General features: G+C 39.8%; 1 protein-coding gene across 1 annotated transcript in view; it reads left to right on the plus strand.

Moving 5' to 3' along the window:
* The window catches only part of PARP11 (poly(ADP-ribose) polymerase family member 11), a 69295-nt gene that overhangs the window by 40061 nt on the left and 5092 nt on the right, over nt 1-24142 (plus strand). Inside the window, exons 5-8 of the mRNA XM_082256228.1 lie at nt 113-188; nt 2822-2894; nt 9297-9427; nt 21775-21926. Coding sequence (XP_082112354.1) covers nt 113-188; nt 2822-2894; nt 9297-9427; nt 21775-21926 — 432 coding nt within the window. The remainder of the gene's footprint in view (nt 1-112; nt 189-2821; nt 2895-9296; nt 9428-21774; nt 21927-24142) is intronic.

Below are 24142 nucleotides of genomic sequence, written 5' to 3' on the forward strand. Positions count from 1 at the left end.
TGGAGCCAAACAGGATTTATATTGAGGTCTTGATATAAACACAAGATTTGATTTAAAAGTCATTTTAAAATAAACTCCTTGATCATTAAATATTTTTTTTTTCCCACTGCAGAAATGTGTCAAACCAATTTATGCAGTGGCACAAAACGGCCAGTAAAGAGAGCCCCGTTTTCAATCTCCGCATTCAGGTGAGTACAAGACATTATACATATATACAAGACCTTATACATATTTATATTATTTCATTTTGGTCTTTATTATAGTTTAAAACTTATATGTATGTACTTTTGTATGTTTCCAGTGGGTCTGATCACCCAAAATAGAGTTTTTGTCAGTGGTGGATGCTGGTGAATTTAATTGTTTTGGTGCATGTACAGGGGCGTTGCTATCAAACGCTGCATTTTCCTTTTAAACACTGCACCACTCAAACACTTGCTTTTGAATGTAAAATGCAGCAAAAGTTTTTATTTAACCTGCTTTGCCTGTAAAAAAAAACTCATATCAATAAGTCATGATATTTCTCGAGCAATGAAATGCAAAGCAGCTCAAACAAACCAATCTTGGACCTTTCATCCACATTTCACTATTGATGTAATTAGAATTCTGCTGACCTGCATTTGATAGGTGTTATAAATACTTGTCAAATGTAGGGAAATAAACTCCCTTAAATGTGAGTCCTATTTGTCTTCCAGTATAGGGGACTTTACTGGTGAGATTTTCCTTATCTCAATCCTTGCTGTAGGTGGGGTGAGGTAAGTAAAAGTACACTCTATTCAAAACTGAAAAGTAAACCTTGACCTATGGCAGGAGCACAGCCTAATGCTGAATACTTCATTGTTTCATTCAAGCAATGCTGTGCTAGTCCACCCCACTCCCTTTTGTTGGTAATCTGGCGATACTGGAACACATCTGTTTGTGGTGTTGGAACACCAACTGCACATTTATTTCTGACTTTCACATACAGAAAGGCTGATATACTGTAAGTTTCTCATGCCACCAAACAGGGTCAGACCTGTTTTGTAAGCATTAAATAAGTGGAGATGCAGGGAGCAAAAATATAGGAAGTCATACAGTACTAGTTTCCAGAATTACATTACTAGTGACTCTTTATGGAGCTGTGTGAGAACTTTGTTTAAAGAGAAACTTCACTCTGACCCTGCTTTTTCCTCCATCCATATTCTCTTACCTGTAAAGCTGGGCATACTCGCCTGCCCAGTGGATCCAGCATTGCCCTGCTATTATCCCCTGATACGGTGTCACAGTGTGTGTCCCGAGCTGCCATCTTGGTGCACTCAGTCATTGGGAGCCTGGTTGACATTTCTGGGTTCAGGCAGCTGGACCCTCAATTACACATGCCAGCTTTGCCTACCAGCTACTCAGTTAATGGGCTTCCACAGCCATCTGAAATATGTGAGGGGATATCCCAGGCTGCAGTTCTGTAGGACACATCGTTCTCGCATAGTCAAGAAAGGTGGAGTGGAGGCAGGGCCACAGAAAGTAAGTAAAATAATAAAATGAGCCAGAACCAAAAAAAAAACACATTTGTTTAAATAGTGGAGGGGGTGGCCCAAGCAGGGACTTAAATTCCCCTTTTAAGGGTGGATGTCCACTTTAATTCAAATTGAGTGAACTTTTATGATGATCGAATAGCATCTTACTGATTTAATTTAATTGCTGCACAAAATTACTTTCTATGTTTATAGTCCCTCATACCACTGCCTGATAATATAAAGGATATACATTTTTAGCCCTTGTATACCTGTATGATCATTTTTAATCTTTCTCAGCATGCTGACACCAAGTAGGACTAAACTAAGAAAGGAAACGCTCAAATCAAATTTATATGCTGTGCTTCATTGCCATTTCTGATGGCGCATTGGTGAGGACAGAGAGAGACCAAGGATGGCTGTCACTGACTACCAGAGATCCTAAATTGAATAAAAAGCTCCATTCTGGGCTAAAATTTCTAACAATAAAATAAAAGCAATTTTTGCTGCATACTTCATACTGCATTTTTTCTCTGGTCCCCTGCAGTACCTATTATTTGCCACAAGATGTCCTCAGTCTTACACCAAATGGGCCCGAGATGATTATAATTGCTTCATTGTGATCAGATGCCAAAACAGGTTTGCCAGTTCACCCCTAGGTCTTAAATAATGTCTTTCTCTGTCCCTTTAGCCCATATACACACTGGGCTGTTCCTGAAACATGTGAAAAACGTGTGCCGTACTTGTAGTGCCATTAATTGTTAATGGTACCAAAACCACAGAGCAAGAAGTGTGTGTTTTGTGTGCAAAAGAAGGCGCAACAAACAAAGTAAAATGCACAGTGAAGTTCAAGGCTCAAGAAGGTGCTAGAACTTCTGTGTTGCATGTAGGGTAGCCCATTGAAAAAGTGCCTGTGCGCGATGCCTGACGTTGTGCCTATAGTAGTGTTAATAAGGAACTTGCTGTTAAGGGGCAGAAAAAGAAAGAACACAGTGCTTCATTCAGTCATGGTAGATAAATAATAACCAAGAAAAAGGCATTTGGACCAGAGTCACTGGGGAAGATTTACTGAAAGTGTTGCACCCAGAATCTGGTGTAGCTGTGTTTAGTAACCAATCGGCTTCTAGATTTTGTCAAGGCTTTATTGAATGAGCTGAAGTTAGAAGCTGATTGGTTACTATACACAGCTGCACCAGATTCTGTGTGCACCAGTTTTAATAAATCTCCCCACACATATTAAAGGGTTACGGGTGAACATACTGTTGACTATAGGTGACAAATCCTCTTTAACTAACATACATTTGGAACTTCTATGTGTTTTTCTGTCACAACAGTTATATCTGTGACAATGGATCGATCCCGTTGCCATCCCACTGGGAGCATGTGAACAGTGCCCAGCCTTATCAGGTAGATATTACAGTTCTCTCCATTTACAGCTACCCTTTTGTAAACAAGCACGTAACGTTAATAGCGGACTGGTTTCTAAATAAAAGGATAGCTAGAAGTGCAAGGTAAAATAAAATAAAAAAAATAAATAAATAGCAAAATTCAGCCATATGCAAAGGTCCAAAAACATTGATCTGAAGGATAATGGATTACTTGAAGTGAGTTTCTTGTATGAGGGTAAGCTGTACACCAACTGCAGCAGCCACAACAGCAATCTTAGGACAAGGTCCAGCCTCTAAACAGAAAAGGCTGAACACACAGAGCGGTGTCAGTAGCATTTTATTCACAAAAGATACAATGAGTAAAATAATTATTTGATGCCCTGCAGATTTTGTAAGTTTGCCCACTTACAAAAAATAAAGGGTCTATAATTTTTATCAAAGGTGTATTTTAAATGATAAAGACAGAATATCAACCAAAAATCCAGAAAATAAAACATAAAACAAATGCCATAAATTAAGTTGCAATTAAGCAAGTAAAATTTGTATTTGATCCTCTTGCAAAACGTCATTGTTGATTAGGTTTGCACACATTTCAGGAGGGATTTGGTCCACTTCTCTTTACAGATCTTCTCTAAATCCTTAAAGCGGAGTTCCGGGCACAAAAACGATATTTTTTTTTTGTGCCCGTCCGCTAGTTCAGCCTAACCTGAAAAGGAATTGGATAGTTAGATTTTTTTTTTTTTAAAACTCACCTTGTAATTGACGATCGTAAATACTCACCTATGACAGCTTCCTCCTCCAGCGCCGAGGCTCTCCCCGTCACTTCCTGCCTCGCAATGATTCCTGGGAGCTAAACGTCATAGCTCCCAGGAATCAATGCGCCGCACCGGCCCCGCTCGTCATTTCCGGGCGACGCCGCATTCCCCTGCTAAACAGCTTCTGGGCATGCCCAGAAGCTGTTTAGGAATGCGGCGCCGCACCGGAAGTGACGAGAGGGGCCGGTGCGGCGCATTCTGGGACACGAAGACGCGGAAGAAGACAGAGAAGAGGACCGCGCCGGCTTCAGCTGCCCACAACCGAGATGGAAACGCTGTGGAAGAAAACTTCTAAGTAAGTATTTCTTCTAAAAGGTAAGTGCGAACCGGGACAGATCAGAGGCTAGCCATTGTGGAATGTGCTAGCCCTGACTGTCCCGGGGGTATGTTCAAAAAAAAAACGTTTCTCTGCCCGGAACTCCGCTTTAAGGTTTATTTGCTGTCTCTTGGCAACTGGAAGTTTCTTTAGGATTAAGGTCTGGAGACTGACTAGGCCACTCCATGACCTTAATGTGTGTCTTCTTGGGCACTCCTTTGTTGCATGGCAGTATCCAAAAAGGTCCTCATCCAAGATTTTACAATACGTGGCCCCGTCCATTGGCCTCTCAATGTGGCAAAGTTGGCCTGTACCTTTAGCAGAGAAACAGCCCCAAAGCATCATGTTTCTACCTCCGTGCTTAACTGTAGGGATGGTCATAGTCAGCATTTTTCTTCTTCCAAGCACGGCGAGTCAAGTTAATTCCAAAGAGTTAAATTTTGGACTCAACTGAGCACAGCACTTTCTCCAAATCCTTCTCTGAATCATTTAGATGTTTATTGGCATGACTGTAAATGTGCCTTCTTGAGGAGGGGGAAGGAGGAGAGGAAGAAAAATGCTGACTATGACCCTAAGAACACCATCCCTACAGTCAAGCTAGGAGGTGGAAGCATTATACTTTGGGGCTGTTTCTCTGCTAAAGGTACAGACCGACTTTGCCGCATTGAGGGACCAATGGATGGGGCCATGTATTGTAAAATCTTGGATGAGAACCTTCTTCCCTCAGCCAGAACACTGAAGATGGCTCATGGATGGGTCTTCCAGCATGACTAAAACATCCTGAACACCCAAAACATACTGCCAAGGCAACAAAAAAGTGGCTCAAGAGGAAGCACATGTCAAGGAGTGGCCTAGCCAGTCTCTAGACCTTAATACTACAGAAAATGTATGGAGGGAGCTGAAACTTCGAGTTGCCAAGCAACAGCCAAGAAACCTTAAGGATTTAGAGAGGATCTGTAAAAAAAAAAAAAGAAAAAAAAAGTGGACCAAAATCCCTCCTGAGATGTGTGCAAACCTGGTAACCAACTACAAGAAACGCCTTACCTCTGTGCTTGCCAACAAGGGTTTCTCCACCAAGTACTAAGTCATGTTTTGCTTGGGGATCAAATACCTCTTTTAGTCCATTGAACTCCAACTCAATTTATAACATTTGTGTTTTTTTTTCTGGATTTTTGGTTAATATTCTGTTTCTATTGTTTAAAATACACGTATTTTATACGTGTACACTGTTTCTATTGTTTAAAATACACGTATGATATAAATTATAGATCCCTAGTTTCTTTGTAGGTGGGGCCCCCTTGAACTTTTCGACCTTTTGCCACAGTTCAGGCTTCAAACATAAAGATATAAAACTGTAATTTTTTGTGAAGAATCAACAACAAGAGGGACACAATCATGAAGTGGAACGAAATTATTAGATATTTCAAACTTTTTTTAACAAATAAAAAACTGAAAAATTGGGCGTGCAAAATTATTCAGCCCCCTTAAGTTAATACTTTGTAGCGCCACCTTTTGCTGCGATTACAGCTGTAAGTCGCTTGGGGTATGTCTCTATTAGTTTTGCACATCGAGAGACTGAAATTTTTGCACATTCCTCCTTGCAAAACAGCTCGAGCTCAGTGAGGTTGGATGGAGAGCGTTTGTGAACAGCAGTTTTCAGTTCTTTCCACAGATTCTCGAGTGGATTCAGGTCTGGACTTTGACTTGGCCATTCTAACACCTGGATATGTTTATTTGTGAACCATTCCATTGTAGATTTTGCTTTATGTTTTGGATCATTGCCTTGTTGGAAGACAAATCTCCGTCCCAGTCTCAGGTCTTTTGCAGACTCCCATCAGGTTTTTTTCCAGAATGGTCCTGTATTTGGCTCCATCCATCTTCCCATCAATTTTAACCATCTTCCCTGTCCCTGCTGAAGAAAAGCAGGCCCAAACCATGATGCTGCCACCACCATGTTTGACTGTGGGGATAGTGTGTTCAGGGTGATGAGCTGTGTTGCTTTTACGCCAAACATAACGTTTTGCATTGTTGCCAAAAAGTTTGATTTTGGTTTCATCTGACCAGAGCACCTTCTTCCACATGTTTGGTGTGTCTCCCAGGTGGCTTATGGCAAACTTTAAACTACACTTTTTATGGATATCTTTAAGAAATGGCATTCTTCTTGCCACTCTTCCATAAAGGCCAGATTTGTGCAGATTGTTGTCCTATGGACAGAGTCTCCCACCTCAGCTGTAGATCTCTGCAGTTCATCCAGAGTGATCATGGGCCTCTTGGCTGCATCTCTGATCAGTCTTCTCCTTGTATGAGCTGAAAGTTTAGAGGGACGGCCAGGTCTTCGTAGATTTGCAGTGGTCTGATACTCCTTCCATTTCAATATTATCGCTTGCACAGTGCTCCTTGGGATGTTTAAAGCTTGGGAAATCTTTTTGTATCCAAATCCGGCTTTAAACTTCTCCACAACAGTATCTCGGACCTGCCTGGTGTGTTCCTTGTTCTTCATGATGCTCTCTGCGCTTTAAACAGACCTCTGAGTCTATCACAGTGCAGAGTACGGAGACTTGGTTACACACAGGTGGATTCTATTTATCATCATTAGTCATTTAGGTCAACATTGGATCATTCAGAGATCCTCACTGAACTTCTGGAGAGAGTTTGCTGCACTGAAATTAAAGGGGCTGAATAATTTTGCACGCCCCAATTTTTCAGTTTTTTATTTGTTAACAAAGTTTGAAATATCCAATAAATTGTGTTCCACTTCATGATTTTGTCCCACTTGTTGTTAATTCTTCACAAAAAAAATAAAGTTTTATATCTTTGTTTGAAGCCTGAAATGTGGAAAAAGGTCGCAAAGTTCAAGGGGGCCGAATACTTTCGCAAGGCACTGTATATGTGTGTGTGTATGTATATTTATAGTGTGTTTCAAAAAGAATGACCCCATTTCAAATAGTTATATTTAATACAGGCAGTCTCCAGGTTACAAACCAGATAGGGCCTGTAGGTTTGTTCTTAAGTTGAATTTAAGTGTAGCTCAAGCCAAAAAAATGATTTTTTAAGTTTATTGGATAGCATAGGGAAAGGTTACCACCCCTGTAACATTCTGTAACATTTATTTTGCTGTCTGTGCCCCTGTTCTGAAGATTTCACCTCCCTTTCTGTCTCTTTGACAATTGTATTTTATAAATGTTGGGTTGTTGTGGAAACAAGGATTGGTGATAAAGCTTCAGTGGAGACACCTTTTTCCCATGAGAACTCTTACAGGAGTGAATTTCCCTTCCTAGAGGTAGATTTCCTCTCACTTCCTGTTATCTTCCCTCGTTTGTTAGTAGGAGTTGTTTGTAAGTCGGATGTTTGTAACCCGGGGACCGGCTGTAATGAAAATGTGTTATAGTTACATAACAAAATTACAAACTTTTAAGGAAGTTCTCAAGTTTCACCTTCAAATCTAAATGTTTTCTTCTGTCACTTACACGAAGAGCTTGCACCAGTTGCAATTGGCATGGCATCAGAAGCAAAACACACACCAAACAGTCGCATGCGGGATCACAAGTTCTCGGCTAGCACGTCAAGCAGACTTTTGCAGGCTTCCCTGAAAAGCCTCTTGAATTCATTACACATTTTCCTCTGAAGTGCTTGGTCACCCCGATTCTTCAAATTGTTTATACCAACGACAAAAATGTTTTTGGCAGTGGTGGATTAATCCTGAAACGCTGTAGAAATGCATGCTGCACCATTATTACGGACTCAGAGAGCACAAAACGCCTTCTGTCGCATAGGCGCCATCTTGTAAACAAATGAGGTGAGCATCTATTTGGGCGCTAGTAGTGGTATCTAACGGCCATCATTTGAAAGTCTAGATAGACTATACCTATTCAAGTAGTTTCATTCATTTGCGGTGCATGGTTGCACAGATAGAAGGTTTTAAAATCAGGCCACTCTTTTTGAAACACACTGTATATCCACTGAAGTCCACATAAGTCATCAAAATCGAAATTCAGCTGGTTCAGCAGGGACCGGCCGAATTAGACTTATGTATGGGCACCCCGGGTTGCACAGAAGTTGACTTTAGTTCTTTACAATCAGCCTGTTGGATAAATGCTAATTTGATGATCAGTTAATTTTGACGGCGGGGAAGTCTTCCACTGTTCGAATACAATAGCTCAATTGAAGTGATTCTCCCATCCACCCCGAATGTATCAGGAATCGGTTCATTTTTTTCATTCAACCTGCTGCTGGTAAAAAAAAAACCATGTATGGCCTGCCTAAAAAAGCAAAATTCAGCCTCAGTTTTCACAGAGCGGGATCATCACATGTAAGCATGCAGTATAATGACAAGGCTGGGAGAGATCCAGGGAACTCGCATAGCGGCACAGCCTCAGCTAGAAGCTGGTAATTAGAAGTGGCCAGCAGTAGCAGTGAAACCACACTCTGGGGAGGGACTGGGAGCTTTCCCCCACACAAGGAACTGAGTGTGAACTGGAGATCCCCAGGCATGTCTGTCACTCTATTGCACTCTGAGATGTGATGTTCCTGCTCAGTGAATGATAAGGCTGGATTTTGCTTTCTTAAGCAGACCATACATGATTCATTTTTTTTTTTTGTAGTTCAAGCAGCAGGTTGAATGAAAAAAAATATGAACGGATTCCCCCATCCACACATTTGAGGTAGATGGGGGAATCGCTCCCATTGATCTATTGTATTTTGACAGCAGGAAGATTTCCCCGCAGTCAGAATACACTGATCAGCACTGCCAGCTATAGCTAGCTACAGCTGGCAGCATTGAACGACTGGCATTTATCCAACAGGCTGGTTGTACAGAAGTCAAACGGTAGATCGACATCTGTACAACCAGGGGGCCCATACGTGGATCGAAATTCATCTGGTCCCTTCTGAACCAGCCAAATTTCAATCCATGTATAACCAGCTTTATATTCAAGTGGATATACAGTATATGTTTTGTGATAACAATTTATTTGATGCTACTGAAACCACTCTGCCTTTTCTGTTTAACTATTTTGAATCTACACTCCTGTGCTTAAGCGGAGTTCTACCCAAAAGTGGAACTTCCGCTCATCTGCTTTCTCCCCCCCCCCCCCCTCCTGTGCCATATTTGGCACCTTTCAGGAGGGAGGGGGGAACGGGTACCTGTTCTTGACAGGTACCCTTCCCTACTTCCGGGGGACAGCAGTACAGTATTTGTAGCTGCTGACTTTTAATTTTTTTTCACAGCTGGAACACCGCTTTAAGTTTCTAGCTAATTACAATGCATATGGTTTATTTTTTATTTCTTCAGCTCATCCCCCTGCTCAAGGTATGTAATGAATATAAGGAAGTAGCCAACCTTTTTGGGCAGTCTATGGACCAGAATCGCATTACAAAGATTCTACGATTGCAGAATCTGGATCTGTGGGAATTTTACTGCAGGTAAGGTGCATTCCAATTCTGCAAAAAGTGTGACTTATATTACCCATGTGCCCTTTCAGCTAAACTGCCTTATTTATTTCCTCCTCCTTCCATGATATTAAAGATTTGCCATTCTTCATATTGCAGGGCTTATAAGTATCTTTTTAAAAAATGTGTTTGCTTGAACACTAATCCTTCCTTAATTCTCACCTATACGAGCGTGACATTTCAGCTTACTCCTGCAGCTTCCTGGGATACCCTTGTCACATATCCCAGGAGGCAGTAGTCCCACGGAGGGTACGTTTTTGTGAGATCTTGCTCCAACACCATGGCAATCAGATTGTTTACAGCTATTCCTGTGGACTATAGAACAGCTCCTCTTTGTTGTAGAGGGGGAGGAGTTCTTTAGTTCTAACTCACTTCCTATCCTAGGGTGACAATGCTGCTCTTCCATAGATACTTTATGGTGAGTTAGTGTGTCACTCTAGGAAAGAAAATGTGTTACTGACAGGATCACCAGGTGATAAAAAATCTTGAAAAATTAAAACAAACGCAGCAACTTCATCTAATGTACCAGTAAGCTGCAGCATATTACATTTTTGTTCTGAGCTTAAATACACTTAAGATTGGGGCTGTAATGCAGCAAAATTCAGCATGAATCTAGGATCACAGGGAGGTGCAATTGGTCGCAGCAAGAAATCCTGTACAAACGAGTGGCAGGCACCATGGGCTGTCCACAATTTGGTTTCTATGTATAGTGCCTTGAAGAAGTATTCATACCCCCTTGAAATTTTCCACAGTTTGTCATGTTACAACCAAAAATGTAAATGTATTTTATGTGATAGACCAACACAAAGTGGCACATAATTGTGAAGTGGAAGGAAAATGATAAATGGTTTTCAACATTTTTTACAAATATGTGAAAAGTGTGGCATGCATGTGTATTGAGCCCCCCTGAGTCAATACTTTGTAGAACCACAATTACAGCTGCCAGTTTTTTTGGGTATGTCTCTATGAGCTTTGCACATCTAGAGAGTGCCCATTCTTCTTTGCAAAATAGCTCAAGCTCTGTCAGATTGGATTGAGAGCATCTGTACAGCAATTTTCAAGTCTTGACAGAGATTTTCAATTGTATTTAGGTCTGGACTTTGATTGCGCCATTCTAACACATGAATATGCTTTGATCTAAATCATTTCATTGTAGTTTTGGCTGTATGTATAGGATCGTTGTTATGCTGAAAGGTGAAGCTCCGCCCCAGTCTCAAATCTCTTGCAGACTCTAAGCGAATTTCTTCTGAGATTGCCTGTATTTGGCTCCATCCATCTTCCCATCAACTCTGACCAGCTTTCCTGTACCTGCTGAAGAAAAGCATCCCTGCAACATAATGCTGCCACCACCATGTTTCACGGTGGGGGATTATTTGTTCAGGGTGATGTGCAGTGTTAGTTTTCCGCCACACATAGCATTTTGTTTTTAGGCCAAAAAGTTACATTTTGGCCTCATCTGACCAGAGCACCTTCTTCCTCAATTGCTGTGTCCCCCATATGGCTTTTTGCAAACTGCAGACAGTTTGAAGAAAACCTGTTAGAGTCTGCAAAAGAATTGATACTGGGGCAGAGGATCACCTTCCAGCAGGACAATGACCCTAAACATACAGCCAAAGCTACAATGGAAATGGTTTAGATCAAAGTATATTCATGTGTTAGAATAGTGCAGACCTAAAACCAATTGAGAATCTGTGGCAAGACTTAAAAATTGCTGTTCACAGACGCTCTCCATCCAATCTGACAGAGCTTGAGCTATTTTGCAATGCAGAATGGGCAAAAATGTCACTCCCTAGATGTGCAAAGCTGGTAGAGACATACCAAAAAATACTTGCAGCTGAAATTGCAGTGAAAGGTAGTTCTACAAAAAAGTATTGAGTCAGGGGGGCTCAATACAAATGCACGCTGTTCAAACAGACTTCTCAACTGTCACTATACTTCTGAAAATTTTTTTATTTTCTTAAAGAAAAGCAAAACATACGAAACAGAACTAAACAGAAAGGTTTCACGTGTCAAAAGGAGAGAGGTGTTACGTGTCTTCAGAGTGTAGGATGTTATTTTCTCATCTCTACTTGATCTGTATATATAGTTGTCTGTTATACTGTATAAAAAGTGTGTTCCAAGAAGGTAGTTATTCTAAATATAAAAGGTATAAAAGTAACACCCACTAATGCATATATGGTTTGAGTCTATAGTAAGACGCATAACTCCACCCAACATACTGACATAAGGTTCAAAAATAAATATACATATATAGCAAAATAGCTTCCCTGTTATTCACAAAGACATATTGAAGTAGCCTTCAAAACTAGCATATTACATTATAACATTCATATGTATTTCAGAGACTTTTATCATTTAAAATAATATTAAACTCTAAATCTCTAACAATTCCCTCTCAATGCACTATAATCCACTAATAAAAGTACATTCATCTTAAATAAGAAATGTCTCTAATATTTTTTTTACATAACAAACAAATATAACAAACAATACAATAAACAATAATAAAATTGGATATGCCGGATAATGTACATAAATACTTCTCCAAAACCCCCTTTGATTTTCCTGTGAAAAATGTAACTATTTAATTCCATCAAAGGACTATAAATCATTATATTATTTATTATCATTATTACATCATATTCATCCAAATGATGTAATATCTTCAACGATTTTCTTCCTTCAATTTCATAAATTTGTTTAACTTTTTCTAAAACTCTTACATCTTTGACCATATTATAGAACTATTTTCCTATTTCAATGTGAGGAAGTGTGAGAAATTTCTATAACTAAAGGATTCCTACAATATAAGCCTTTATACATTATCTTTCACACCAAACAATTAGAAGTATGATAAGTAATCATAACACTCCATTATTTAATTGCCATATCTATTTTTATATAATCTATATCTATCTATCTATCTATCTATCTATCTATCTATCTATCTATCTATCTATCTATCTATCTATCTATCTATCTATCTATCTATCTATCTATCTATCTATCTATCTATCTATCTATCTATCTATCTATCTATCTATCTATCTATCTATCACCAGCAAGCAACTCTTTTCTATGCCCTTTTTTCAACATTTCGTATTATTTAGTTCAACAGTAACTCTGTTTGAACACATTAAATCAGATCGTTCTCTTCCACACAAGTCTGTATGTACTTTAACTATATTTTTTTTCATCTAGATATAATTAGCATCTTCTTCAATAGAAGTATATATCCATAAGTTATGTAAAATTCCTAAGTATATTCTTTTTTAATTAGGATACATTTATAATTCAACTCGTATTAATGCTTCAAATGTACAATTTTTGTACATTCTTGTTATAACAAACCCATCCATCGAACTTTCCCAAGTTGTGTGTGTTCTAACAAAATTAGTAAAATAAAGTAAATTTTATGTTGACAAGTTTATATTAATATGTGTTCCTGTAAAATAATTAGGAAAAACTTGCAGTATAATGTAAACGAAACTAGTATCATTATTATTAGCTGTTGCTGTGATATCAATCTTCTAAGGATCTACTAAACTAACAAAGGTTGTGTAGGAGAAAGTATCAAATTTCAATGTCACTCATGTTTCCTTCTATCTTGTCACTACCATCAAGATTAATACAGCAGATTTTAAATATAATATTCCCATAACTGGTTTATCCATTCTATTTGAATAAGCAACACAATGTGTTTTTAAAATATTTTCAAACTCTAAACACTCATATTCTCCTATATCAGACAATTCATAAAAAAATTCATATATGAGAATCGCATCCCAACTTCCCCTCTCATAACGATCAAACGATCAGACTGGCTCTTTTGAAACAAGTCCATATGAGGAAAACGTTGAAGTCCATCCAAAAAATGATAGTTCTTCATAACACAATGAGAAGGGAAATAATGAGGAAAGCAAAAACAAAAAAGTGGTGACAAATAGAAGTTTGGTTGTGTTTGTCTCGTGGTCAAACTAGAATTCACAAATCCAGAAAAAAAATAAATGAATTTTCTTTAAACTTAGAAACGAAAGACATATCTAGGAGAGAAAATGAAAACAAGTATCAAATTCTTATCAAAAAAATAGTTTTTCTTAAGTAATTTTCATTGATCAATATGGACCTTTCTGCGTTGTTTACCCATTCTTTGAACAAAAAATTAACTATAGTCCCAATAAACTTAAGAATAACAAAGGCGCCTTCCCAGTTGGCATCCCAGGTACCATCAGATCTGTAATTCTTAACCATAACTTGAGTTCCTGGAATACATTTCTTGACATACTCGGAAGGAATAATCTTATTCAAAACATAATTTCTATTTAAATCTAGCAAGAGTCTAGCCATATTTTGTGCAGCAAACATCTGAAGTTCCTGTACCTGTTGTTGCAGTATTTGCAACCACACTTTTTTCCTATACAACAGATTGTAAATAACTAAGTATGCTAATTTCTAAAGATAGAAGAATAGACATTCTTTGTCCTGTCATCAACTCAAAAAGTGAAAAACCTATACTAGAAAATACTAAAGCTCTTAAGCTAAAAAGTATAGCATCTAAATAAGTCACCCAATCTTTAGTTTAGGTTTACCTTTTGGATTGTTCTATAAACAAATATACTAAGACTTTTTAAGTTTGATGACAAAGGGCTCTAAAAATGAGTATTTCAAAAATGTACTTCCATTAGTTCACACAAAAAAAAAAAAAAATCAGGTACTGGATATGCAAAGAGAGAATAATTAAATTTTAAAAGAGTTCTAGCCAATATCGTTGACATATAAGGATTCAATTGACCTTTGATATTTTTACAATAAACGTTATCTCCAATATCAGTCTGCACTGATTCTAACTAATGCCCTGTACATACGTGCAGATTATCTGAAGACTTTTGTCTTCAGATTTACCTTTTCTATGTAGTGCAAGGGCCTGCCGGATTGCATACAAATTGAAAGTGTTTAGGTTTGACCTCATATTATATGGTTTTGGTAAGTCTGCAGACAAAAGTCTTCAGATAATCTGCACGTGTGTACGGGGCATTCGATAAAATTTCAGGGTTGCCCTCTTAATCCTGTGACTGAATTAAATCTTGCAAAGGAGTAGCCTTATCAGATTCTTGTGTTCTGACTCCTACACTCACAACTGCTTTAATTTTGCAAAAGGACCACTGATTTATTTTGATATTTCCTATATGTTCTATTTCTAAAAGAAACTTGATCATGTTGAAGTGGATTATTTTTGAGAACCAACCATGCCTCTCATGGACCATATAGAACGATACAATGTGAGTAAATGAACCACATTTGCACTGTCACTCTGGGTGCAAAACAAACACAAAGCAGCCTCCGGTTCAGCTCTTTGTGCAGACATATATCTAGAAAGCTTATATTGTAACAAAAGTTGCTGATCTGGAATCCAAACGTCAAATCACATATGCTCCACTGTGCCAATATGGATCCATCTATATAGGCACAGTCAATTTCCTCCTGACAAATGTCCACTAAAAGGTGAAGGAGTGACGTTCATGTTCAATTACACAACTGTGGCTCTGTCTCTCACGTTGCATCAATTCAGCCAAGAAATATTTATCTCTCACTGCAACTAACAAGCCTTTCTCTTCAAGATCCAATTGTCACTAGTCAAATCTTTGTGAATTAACACCCCTTGCCTTTCTTTGTGATAACACGTTTTAGTGTAACCTGAGATGTTAACAAAACAAGTGTTGCAAATCCCACAATGTTTCTAACTTATAGCATTGTACAATGCACACTTAACACATTTTTGTAAAAGTACTGCTAAAATAACCTCATCACCCACATACACTAAAATGTAAAATGGTTGAGCGAGATCTACATTAATCAGAAATACAAACATTTTTAAGGGCTTTCTTTAGATCTTCAAATGATTGTGTAGAAGGCCTCTCCTGTTTTTAAAAAATATTTGCCCTATATCCTTAGTAAGCCTCCATAATTAATTAGGATTTGCCCAGACAGATGCTTTGTCTGCAAAAATCTGAATGAATTCTCGAAGAAAGTTTAGACCCAAAAAATCTTCTTATGACAGTTACATTATTAGGTAATAGTACCCTTTTTAAATAGTTTTTTTTTATCATTGATGGACACAGCTCCTGATCTTCTTAACTATTGGGTTATACTGCCTCCTAGGGGTAGGACACTAGGCAGAAAAAAAGTCTGGCTACGTCTACGGGCAGTCCCAGGGGGTATACTTCCTCTCTCTGCTATAAATATGCACTGTTACTGTAATAATGACACTGGCAGGGAAGGGGTTAACACTGTTGGTGATCAAGGGGCTAAATGTATGCCTCATGCTTACTGACGTGTGTGTGTGGGGGGGGGGGGGGGGTTCTGTGACAGACAGAAATCGCAGGTTCAGCTATGCTGAATCCTGTGATCTCTCCCTGTCTGTCACAGAGAAGATCCACCTGCTTTGTTTACACGAGCGGGCGGATCTTCTCACATTTTCCCCAACAATCGGGGAAGAGAGGCGGCGATCGCCGCCTCTCTTCCTCCGGCCCGACTCCAGCTGTGTCTAAATAGGTCTATGTCGTGGACCCAGGGGAGCCGACCTGCCGCAGTAACATTACTGTAAGCGGTCGGCAAGTGGTTAAATGGCCCTTGGCCACACACCCCCTGGTGCGTACTTTTCTTCAGGGAGTTAGGCACTTAGCCCCTCCAGTGTGGTCTCTGTTGCCGCCTTGGGTCCTCAATTTGGTGCTCTTAGTCCTTCAGAAGCCTCCCTTTGAGAATTTTTGGGAGAATGCCCTGCTTACACTGTCCCAGAAGGTGGCCTTCTTAGTGACTATTACTTCTGCGCGCAGTGTGTTGGAATTGACGGCGTTATCCTGTCCACCTTACTTGGTGGTTCACAGAGATAAGGTGGTTCTTCATCCCTGTCCGTCGTTCCTTCCAAATGTTGTCTTTGATTTTCATTTGAATGAAGACATTGTGAGGCCTTCCCTGTGCCCCAGGCCAAAACATCTGAGGGAAATTGCTTTGCATGCCTTGGATGTGGTCCGGGCGATTAAGGTGTACCTGGCAGCTACGGAGTCTTTTAGGAAGTCAAACTCACTATTTGTGCTTATGAATGGGCCTCAGAAAAGATTGTCCGTTTCCTCTGCGACCATTTCCAGATGGATCAGACAGATGATAATTCAAGCCTATTCCATCAAGGGTCATGTTCCTCCTTTCCCTGTCAAGGCGCACTCAGATCAGGAGCTGTGTCCGTCAATGAACGAAAGAGTAAATTGGATTTCTGACTTACTGTAAAACCCATTTCTCTGATGTTCATTGAAGGACACAGCACCCACACCTCTGTGGAGTTGTAATTCTTCTGACACTGCTTGTAAAAAAATTGAGTACCTATAGCAGAGAGAGAGAGGGAGTATACCCTCTGGCACTGCCCATAGGCGTAGCCAGAATGTTTTTCTGCCTAGGGTCCTACTCCTGTAGGGGGCAGTATAACCCAATGGCTAAGACTATCAGGAGCTGTGTTCGTCAATGAACATCAGAGAAATGGATTTCACGGTAAGTCAAAAATCCCATTTTTTTTCTTTTCATTTCGTTCCATGTACAGTATCTCACAAAAGTGAGTATACCCCTCAAATTTTTGTAAATATTTTATTATATCTTTTCATGTAACAACACTGAAGAAATGACACTTTGCCACAATGTAGAGTAGTGAGTGTACAGCTTGTATAACAGTGTAAATTTGCTGTCCCTTTCAAATAACTAAAAAAACAGCCATTAATGTCTAAACTACTGGCAACAAAAGTGAGTACACTCCTAAGTACAAATGTCCAAATTGAGTCCAAAGGGTCAATATTTCATGTGGCCACCATTATTTTACAGCACTGCCTTAACCCTCTTGAGCATGAAGTTCACCAGAGCTTCACAGTTTGCCCCTGGAGTCCTCTTCCACTCCTCCATGATGACATCTGGTGGATGTTAGAGACCTTGCGTTCCTCCACCTTCCATTTGAGGATGCCCCACAGATACTCCATAAGGCTTAGGTCTGCAAACATGCTTGGCCAATCCATCACCTATACCCTGACCTTCTTTAGCAAGGCAGTGGTCAAATTGGAGGTTTGTTTGGGGTCAATATCATGACTGCGGCCCAGTCTACGAAGGGAGGGGATCATTCTCTGCTTCAGTGCCAGCAGCACTCATGCAGCCCCAGACGATGACACTTCCACCACCATGCTTGACTGTAGGCAAGACACTCTTGTCTTTGTACTCCTCACCTGGTTGCCGCCACATGCGCTTGACACCATCTGAACCAAATAAGTTTATCTTAGTCTCATCAGACCACAGGACATGGTTCCAGTAATTTATATCCTTAGTCTGCTTTTCGTCCTCAATCTGCTTGAAGGCTTTCTTGTGCATCATCTTTAGAAGAGGCTTCCTTCTGGGATGACAGCCATGCAGACTAATTTGATGCAGTGTGCGGCATATGGTCTGAGAACTGAGAGGCTGACCTCCCGCCCCTTTAACCTCTGCAGCAATGCTGGCAGCACTTATACGTCTATTTTCCGGAGGCAACCTCTGGATATGACGCTGAGCATGTGTACTCAACTTCTTTGGTCGACCATGGTGAGTCCTGTTCTCAGTGGAACCTGTCCTGTTAAACCGCTGTATGGTCTTGGCCACCGTGCTGCAGCTCAGTTTCAGGTTCTTGTCAATCTTCTTATAGCCATGACATCGGGGAGGGAAAATGGATAATTGGGTCCAATTTGGACATTGTCACTTATGTTACTTTTGTTGCCAGTGGTTTAGACATTAATGGCTGTGTGTTGAGTTATTTTGGGGGGACAGACAATTTACACTGTTATACAAGCTGTACACTCACTACTTTACATTGTAGCAAAGTGTAATTTCTTCAGTGTTGTCACATGAAAAGATATCAAAATATTTACTAAAATAAGAGGGGTCTACCCACTTTTGTGAGATACTGTATTTGAAAGGATTGACCCAAAAATCTGTTGTTCTCTGAGCCACAGAAGAAATGAAAACTGTCATGGGATAGCTAGCTAGTTTGTGTAACTGGATCTTTGCTGCTCTGTAAAGACTGATAGTGCATGCCTTAAACGTCACATTCTTTTCAGAGAGTGCAGAAAATAATCTGTTACTGTCAGTCGTAGCTGTCACACTTTGTATCCCTCTATACTGTTGGTAACCATCTCGTTTATCGAGTTTAGTTTTTGACAGATTTTGATTGTATATCTGCAAACAAACATGTACAATGCTTTTTTAATATGACTTTCCTGATTATGGCAAAAGCAAAGAAATGGTTTGGAGACTGATTTTCCCGTGAAACCCACCCATAAACTGCGATTGGACTCCTCTCACAACCAGAGTTCTTACTCTTACCAGAAATGCTAATTGCAAAAACGTTTTAACAGTTAACATTTAGAAACTTCAGGATGCGCGAAACATTTACGTTTCAATATTTGCTGGGTAGCCTCAAGTAAATTAGAACAATCTACTACCTTTAATTTAATAACCAAACAAAAGTTTGTAATCTTTTGTAAAAATTGCTCAATCATTAACTTATTGTTTCCTGCAAACTTATCTGTAGGATTGTTGTTAAACACTAAACATTAAGTTCTTTTCCATTTATCTAATTTGCATACGGTTCTTTTCACAATCACAATTAATGGATTCTCCTGTAAGCTTTGTTCTGCCCCTTGTTTGTATTTGGAAGAACCACGTGTAATAACACACATTTTCCTTTTACTTTCAGGGCTCAAATATTCATAAAAATATAACAATCATTTACATGCAGCATTAAACTTAGTTGTTTGTTCATTAAAGAACTTATCTACACTCTGACTTTGTTCCATAAACCACTGCATGCCTGTATTCCATATATGGAATGTAACAATTCCTGATAGTACAGGGACATGTTTATACTTCTGAGCTTGAGATGTTAACCATTCCATTTTTTTTTGCTTATATGAACAAACTCACTCACCCATGTCAAGAATGACAGTCCTGTGCGCACTTAAAGAAAAACAAGAGAGTAGTGTCTTTTTTCTTTTGCCTTTTGTTCTTTCTTTGGTCCTTAGACTTCCCTCTTCAATATTCAGAATCTGATTTCTAAACTTGCCTCATCCAAAGGGGAACATCTGCCTGGTTACCTGCAATAGTGGGCTTTTAAAAATAACGTGAAGTCTTAGTCCATTTTATCCTGTGAGAACATCTTGCGTGTCCTGGCTACCAGCTTCCTCTGGCAGGGACTTTGACCAGAAATACTCACGTATGTAACGTCACGCTTTTACTTAACCGGAAATCCTCCTGGATCCAAAAAATGAACACTGTCCAGATGGTAAATGTCAATCAACCTCATACAAGTTGGGTCTTTTTATTTTTTGTTTTTTCTTCTCCTTGCTGAACCGCAAGCTGTCAAGGGGTGAGAAACACAGACAAAACAACTCACCCCTGGTAGCAGGATCGTTAACTGGAGTCAAAGAATAATATACTTCATCCAGGTCCGCATTCTTAACCAAAATGTCCAAAATAGACTTCTCAGCTGTCTTGATACTTCAAGAAAGTTGTTTATTTTCCTGAAGTAAAGCAATACATACGAAACAAAACAAAACAAATGTTTCACACGTCAAAAGGAGAGAGAGAGGTGTGTTACGTGTCTTCAATGTGTAGGATGTTCTTTTCTCATCTCTGCTTGATCTGTAGATATAGTTGTCTTTTATACTATATGTAAAGAAAATGTCAGCAAAAAGTGTGTCCCTAGAAGGTAGTAATTCTAAATTTAAAAGTAACACCCACTCTAGCATATATGGTTTGAGTCTATAGTAAGACACATAACTCCATCCAACATACTGACATAAGGTCCAAAAATAAATATACATACATAGCAAAATTGCTTCTCTGTCCTTCACAAAGACACATTGAAGTAACCTTCAAAACTAACATATTACATTATAACATTCATATGTATTTTAGAGATAATTTAAAATAATATTGAACTCTAAATCTCTAACACATGCCACGATTTTTAGATATTTATTTGTATAGCAATTTGAAAACTATTTATCATTTTTCTTCCACTTCACAATTATGTGCCACTTTGTATTGGTCTATCACATAAAATCCCAATAAAATACGTATACATTTTTGTTTGTAACATAACAAATTGTGGAAAATTAAAAGGGGTATGAATACTTTTTCAAGGCACTGTATGTGCCCTGGGCTTACCTGCCCCTCCTGGGTGCCTGGGATCTCCATGGTAGGTGTTAGAATGAATCCATTTTCTAATTTCCCCAGTGAAAAATGAACCCAAAAGTGCTTCGCTATGAGTACTATCAGGTTCAGAGCTGTCAATCTCTGACTTCTCTGGCCAGGGAAGAAGCTGATCTGTGAGAATATGTTCTCAACTGGCTTCAGCAGAGTGGAGGAGTGACATTAGGGGGTTATTTACTAAAACTGGAGTGTGCAACTCTGCATAGAAACCAATCAGCTTCCAGGTGAAACAAACCATAACTTCTTCATGGAGAAAGTTTGCCAGTCCAGGATCAGAGAGTGGGAGCTTCCTGTTCCATCACCTGTTTTCTGGGCTTATGTGATCTCTGTCATGGGGGTCAACTTCAGTTGGTAAGCAGTGGTGATATTGGAGTGCTTTCTGGTGGTGGTTCTTCGACTCTGAGATTACTTCATCTGTCTTCAGTGTGGAGATACATTCCTAAGGACTGCTTCTCACTCATTTATTTGGGACTATTTTGTAGGGTTTAGCGCCACAGCTATTGTTTTATTTCTGTTTTGATCTGTTATGTTCCAGATTAGTGTGGCTGCTTCCCTTTTTTTATGTTATTATCGATTGTTAGTCATATATTTTTTATCTTTAGCGCAGCAATATTGTGTTTTTATTTCCAGGTTTTACTGTCAAAGCTAAATTGAACAAGCTGAAGTTATTAGCTGATCGACTAATATGCACAGCTGCACCAGATTCTGAGTGCACCAGTTTTAGTAAATCTACCCCTAAGGGTCCCTGATGTCTCCGTAAAGAGAACCTGTCACCTACATTATGCTATCATATAGGGGCTTTTCACAACTCAACACAACCTTTTACGAGTTACAGAAAACATGGGTATTGTGTTTGTGTACAACAAAATTATTTTGAATGTACTTTTTACTGAAAATATGAAACAGTAGCTCAATTATTGCGTGAAATAGGAAATTACTGAACTAACAGAAATGTGCATTATAATGTGTGCAAAAAAAATTGAAACAAAAAAAGCTCTACCAGTGAAAGGGTTAATAAACCGTATCAGTGACTGTGGTGTTCTCTGTAGGAAGAAAGCTCAAATGAAAAAGAAGAAAGGAGTGTCTGTAATTGCGGAGGAGATGCTCTTTCATGGTACAAGCAACGAGTTTGTCAGTGCAATATGCATTCATAATTTTGACTGGCGATTGAATGGTATACATGGCACCGTTTATGGAAAAGGTAAGACCTGTTCATGTGTGCCAGCCTTCTGCTTTTCCAGCCTTAGCTTTTTTTTAAGTGGCTTCTTGAAAGTTATGCAGTTAAGTCCAGTTTTGTCCTCTTAGATGCTGCCACCTCTCTGCCCTTCCATACTGCTCCCTCTGTTTTTTTTTTTTTAAGTTGTTTGGGCAAAGAACAGGTTTGTTTTATATTGATGTACAGTTTGATTATTTGAACTGGGTAGTAATGTCGTTTTTATTTTCTGTAATGTTTGCTTGCCTTACCTTGTAATTATGGTGTCATATGTTGTGGCTGGAGTTTGTAGTTTACTGAGTGATCGATCACGCAAACCGTGTCCTGTGCATGCCTTATCACCCTCTCTGTGTTGCATCACAAATGTGGGAGTGGTAATATGACAAACATACAGTATCTCACAAAATTGAGTACATCCCTCACATTTTTGTAAGTATTTTATTATATCTTTTCATTTGACAACACTGAAGAAATGACACTTTGCTAAAGTGTAAATTTGCTGTCCCCTCAAAATAACTCAACACACAGCCAATAATGTCTAAACCACTGACAACAAAAGTGAGTGCACCCCTAAGAGAAAATGTCCAAATTGACCCCATAAGCCATATTCCCTCCCCTGTGTCATGTGACTCGTTAGTGTTACAAGACCTCAGGTGTAAATGGGGAGCAGGTGTGTTAAATTTGGTGTTATCGCTCTTACTCTCTCATACTGGTCACTAGAAGTTCAACATGGCACCTCATGGCAAAGAACTCTCTGAGGATCTGAAAAAAATAATTGTTGCTCTACATAAAGATGGCCTAGGCAATGAGAAGATTACGAAGACCCTGAAACTGAGCTGCAGCATGGTGGCCTAGATCATACAGCAGTTTAACAGGACAGGTTCCACTCAGAACAGGCCTCGCCATGGTTGACCAAAGAAGTTGCGTGCATGTGCTCAGCGTCATATCCAGAGGTTGTCTTTGGGAAATATATGTATGAGTGCTGCCAGCATTGCTGCAGAGGTTGAAGGCATGGGGGGTCAGCCTGTCAGTGCTCAGACCATATGTCGCACACTGAATCAAATTGGTCTGCATGGCTGTCGTCCCAGAAGGAAGCCTCTCTTAAAGATGATGCATAAGAAAGCTCGCAAACAGTTTGCTGAAGACAAGCAGTCTAAGGACACGTGGATTACTGGAACCATGTCCTGTGGTCTGATGAGACCAAGATAAACGTATTTTGTTCAGATGGTGTCAAGCGTGTGTGGTGGCAACCGTGTGAGGAGTACAGAGACAAGTGTGTCATGCCTGCATTCCAGCATGGTGGTGGGAGTGTCATGGTCTGGGGCTGCATGAGTGCTTTCGGCACTGGGGGGGGGGCTACAGTTCATTGAGGGAACCATGAATCCCAACATGTTCTGTGACATACTGAAGCAGAGCATGATCCCCTCCCTTCGGAGACTGGGCCCCAGGGTATTCCAACATAATGACCACAAACACACCTCCAAAATGACCATTGCCTTGCTAAAGAAGCTGAGGGTAAAGGTGATGGACTGGACAAGCATGTCTCCAGACCTAAACCCTATTGAGCATCTGTGGGGCATCCTCAAACGGGAAGGTGGAGGAGCTCAAGGTCTCTGTAAGAGATCAACCGGCACCCCGACCTGGTACCTCCATTGACGGATGCTCCTAGTGCTTCCCGAGGGCTCCATGCACTCCACCAGACACCATAACCACGTCAGACCCCACAAACCGCCGCAGCTTGGTTGGGGTCTCCCCGTCTCCTACCCACCCTGGACCTACGACAAGGCTCCAGGTTCCAGTGGGTGAACCTCTCTTTCTCCAGAGAGTGCAGCAGGAACAGGAACAAGCTCTTACACAAGCTCTTACAAGAGCTTAGTTATTATCCTAGGGAGCATGAAGAGCATAGCAATCCCTTGTAGCATATTCCCCCAATAAGAGACAGAACTCTAGATTGAGGGTGGAGTATACCTCTAACTTTAATGGTACAGCTGCTCTTTTATACAGTTTTCCCCCACAAGATTTCCGCCCAGGTGGACCTTGTTGGGGACAGGACATTCACAATCCAATGAAAACAGAGTTTTACACTCCCATACATTGTACGCAATCCCTCCCCTCTGACTGATTACAGTATCAACTGCAGATGAAAGTGTATACAGGAACACAAGAACCCTAAACTAATTATCTAGCCATCTGGACAGAACAAT

The sequence above is a fragment of the Pelophylax lessonae genome (genome assembly GCF_965119305.1).
Source record: "Pelophylax lessonae genome assembly, chromosome: 4".
Lineage (NCBI taxonomy): Eukaryota > Metazoa > Chordata > Amphibia > Anura > Ranidae > Pelophylax > Pelophylax lessonae.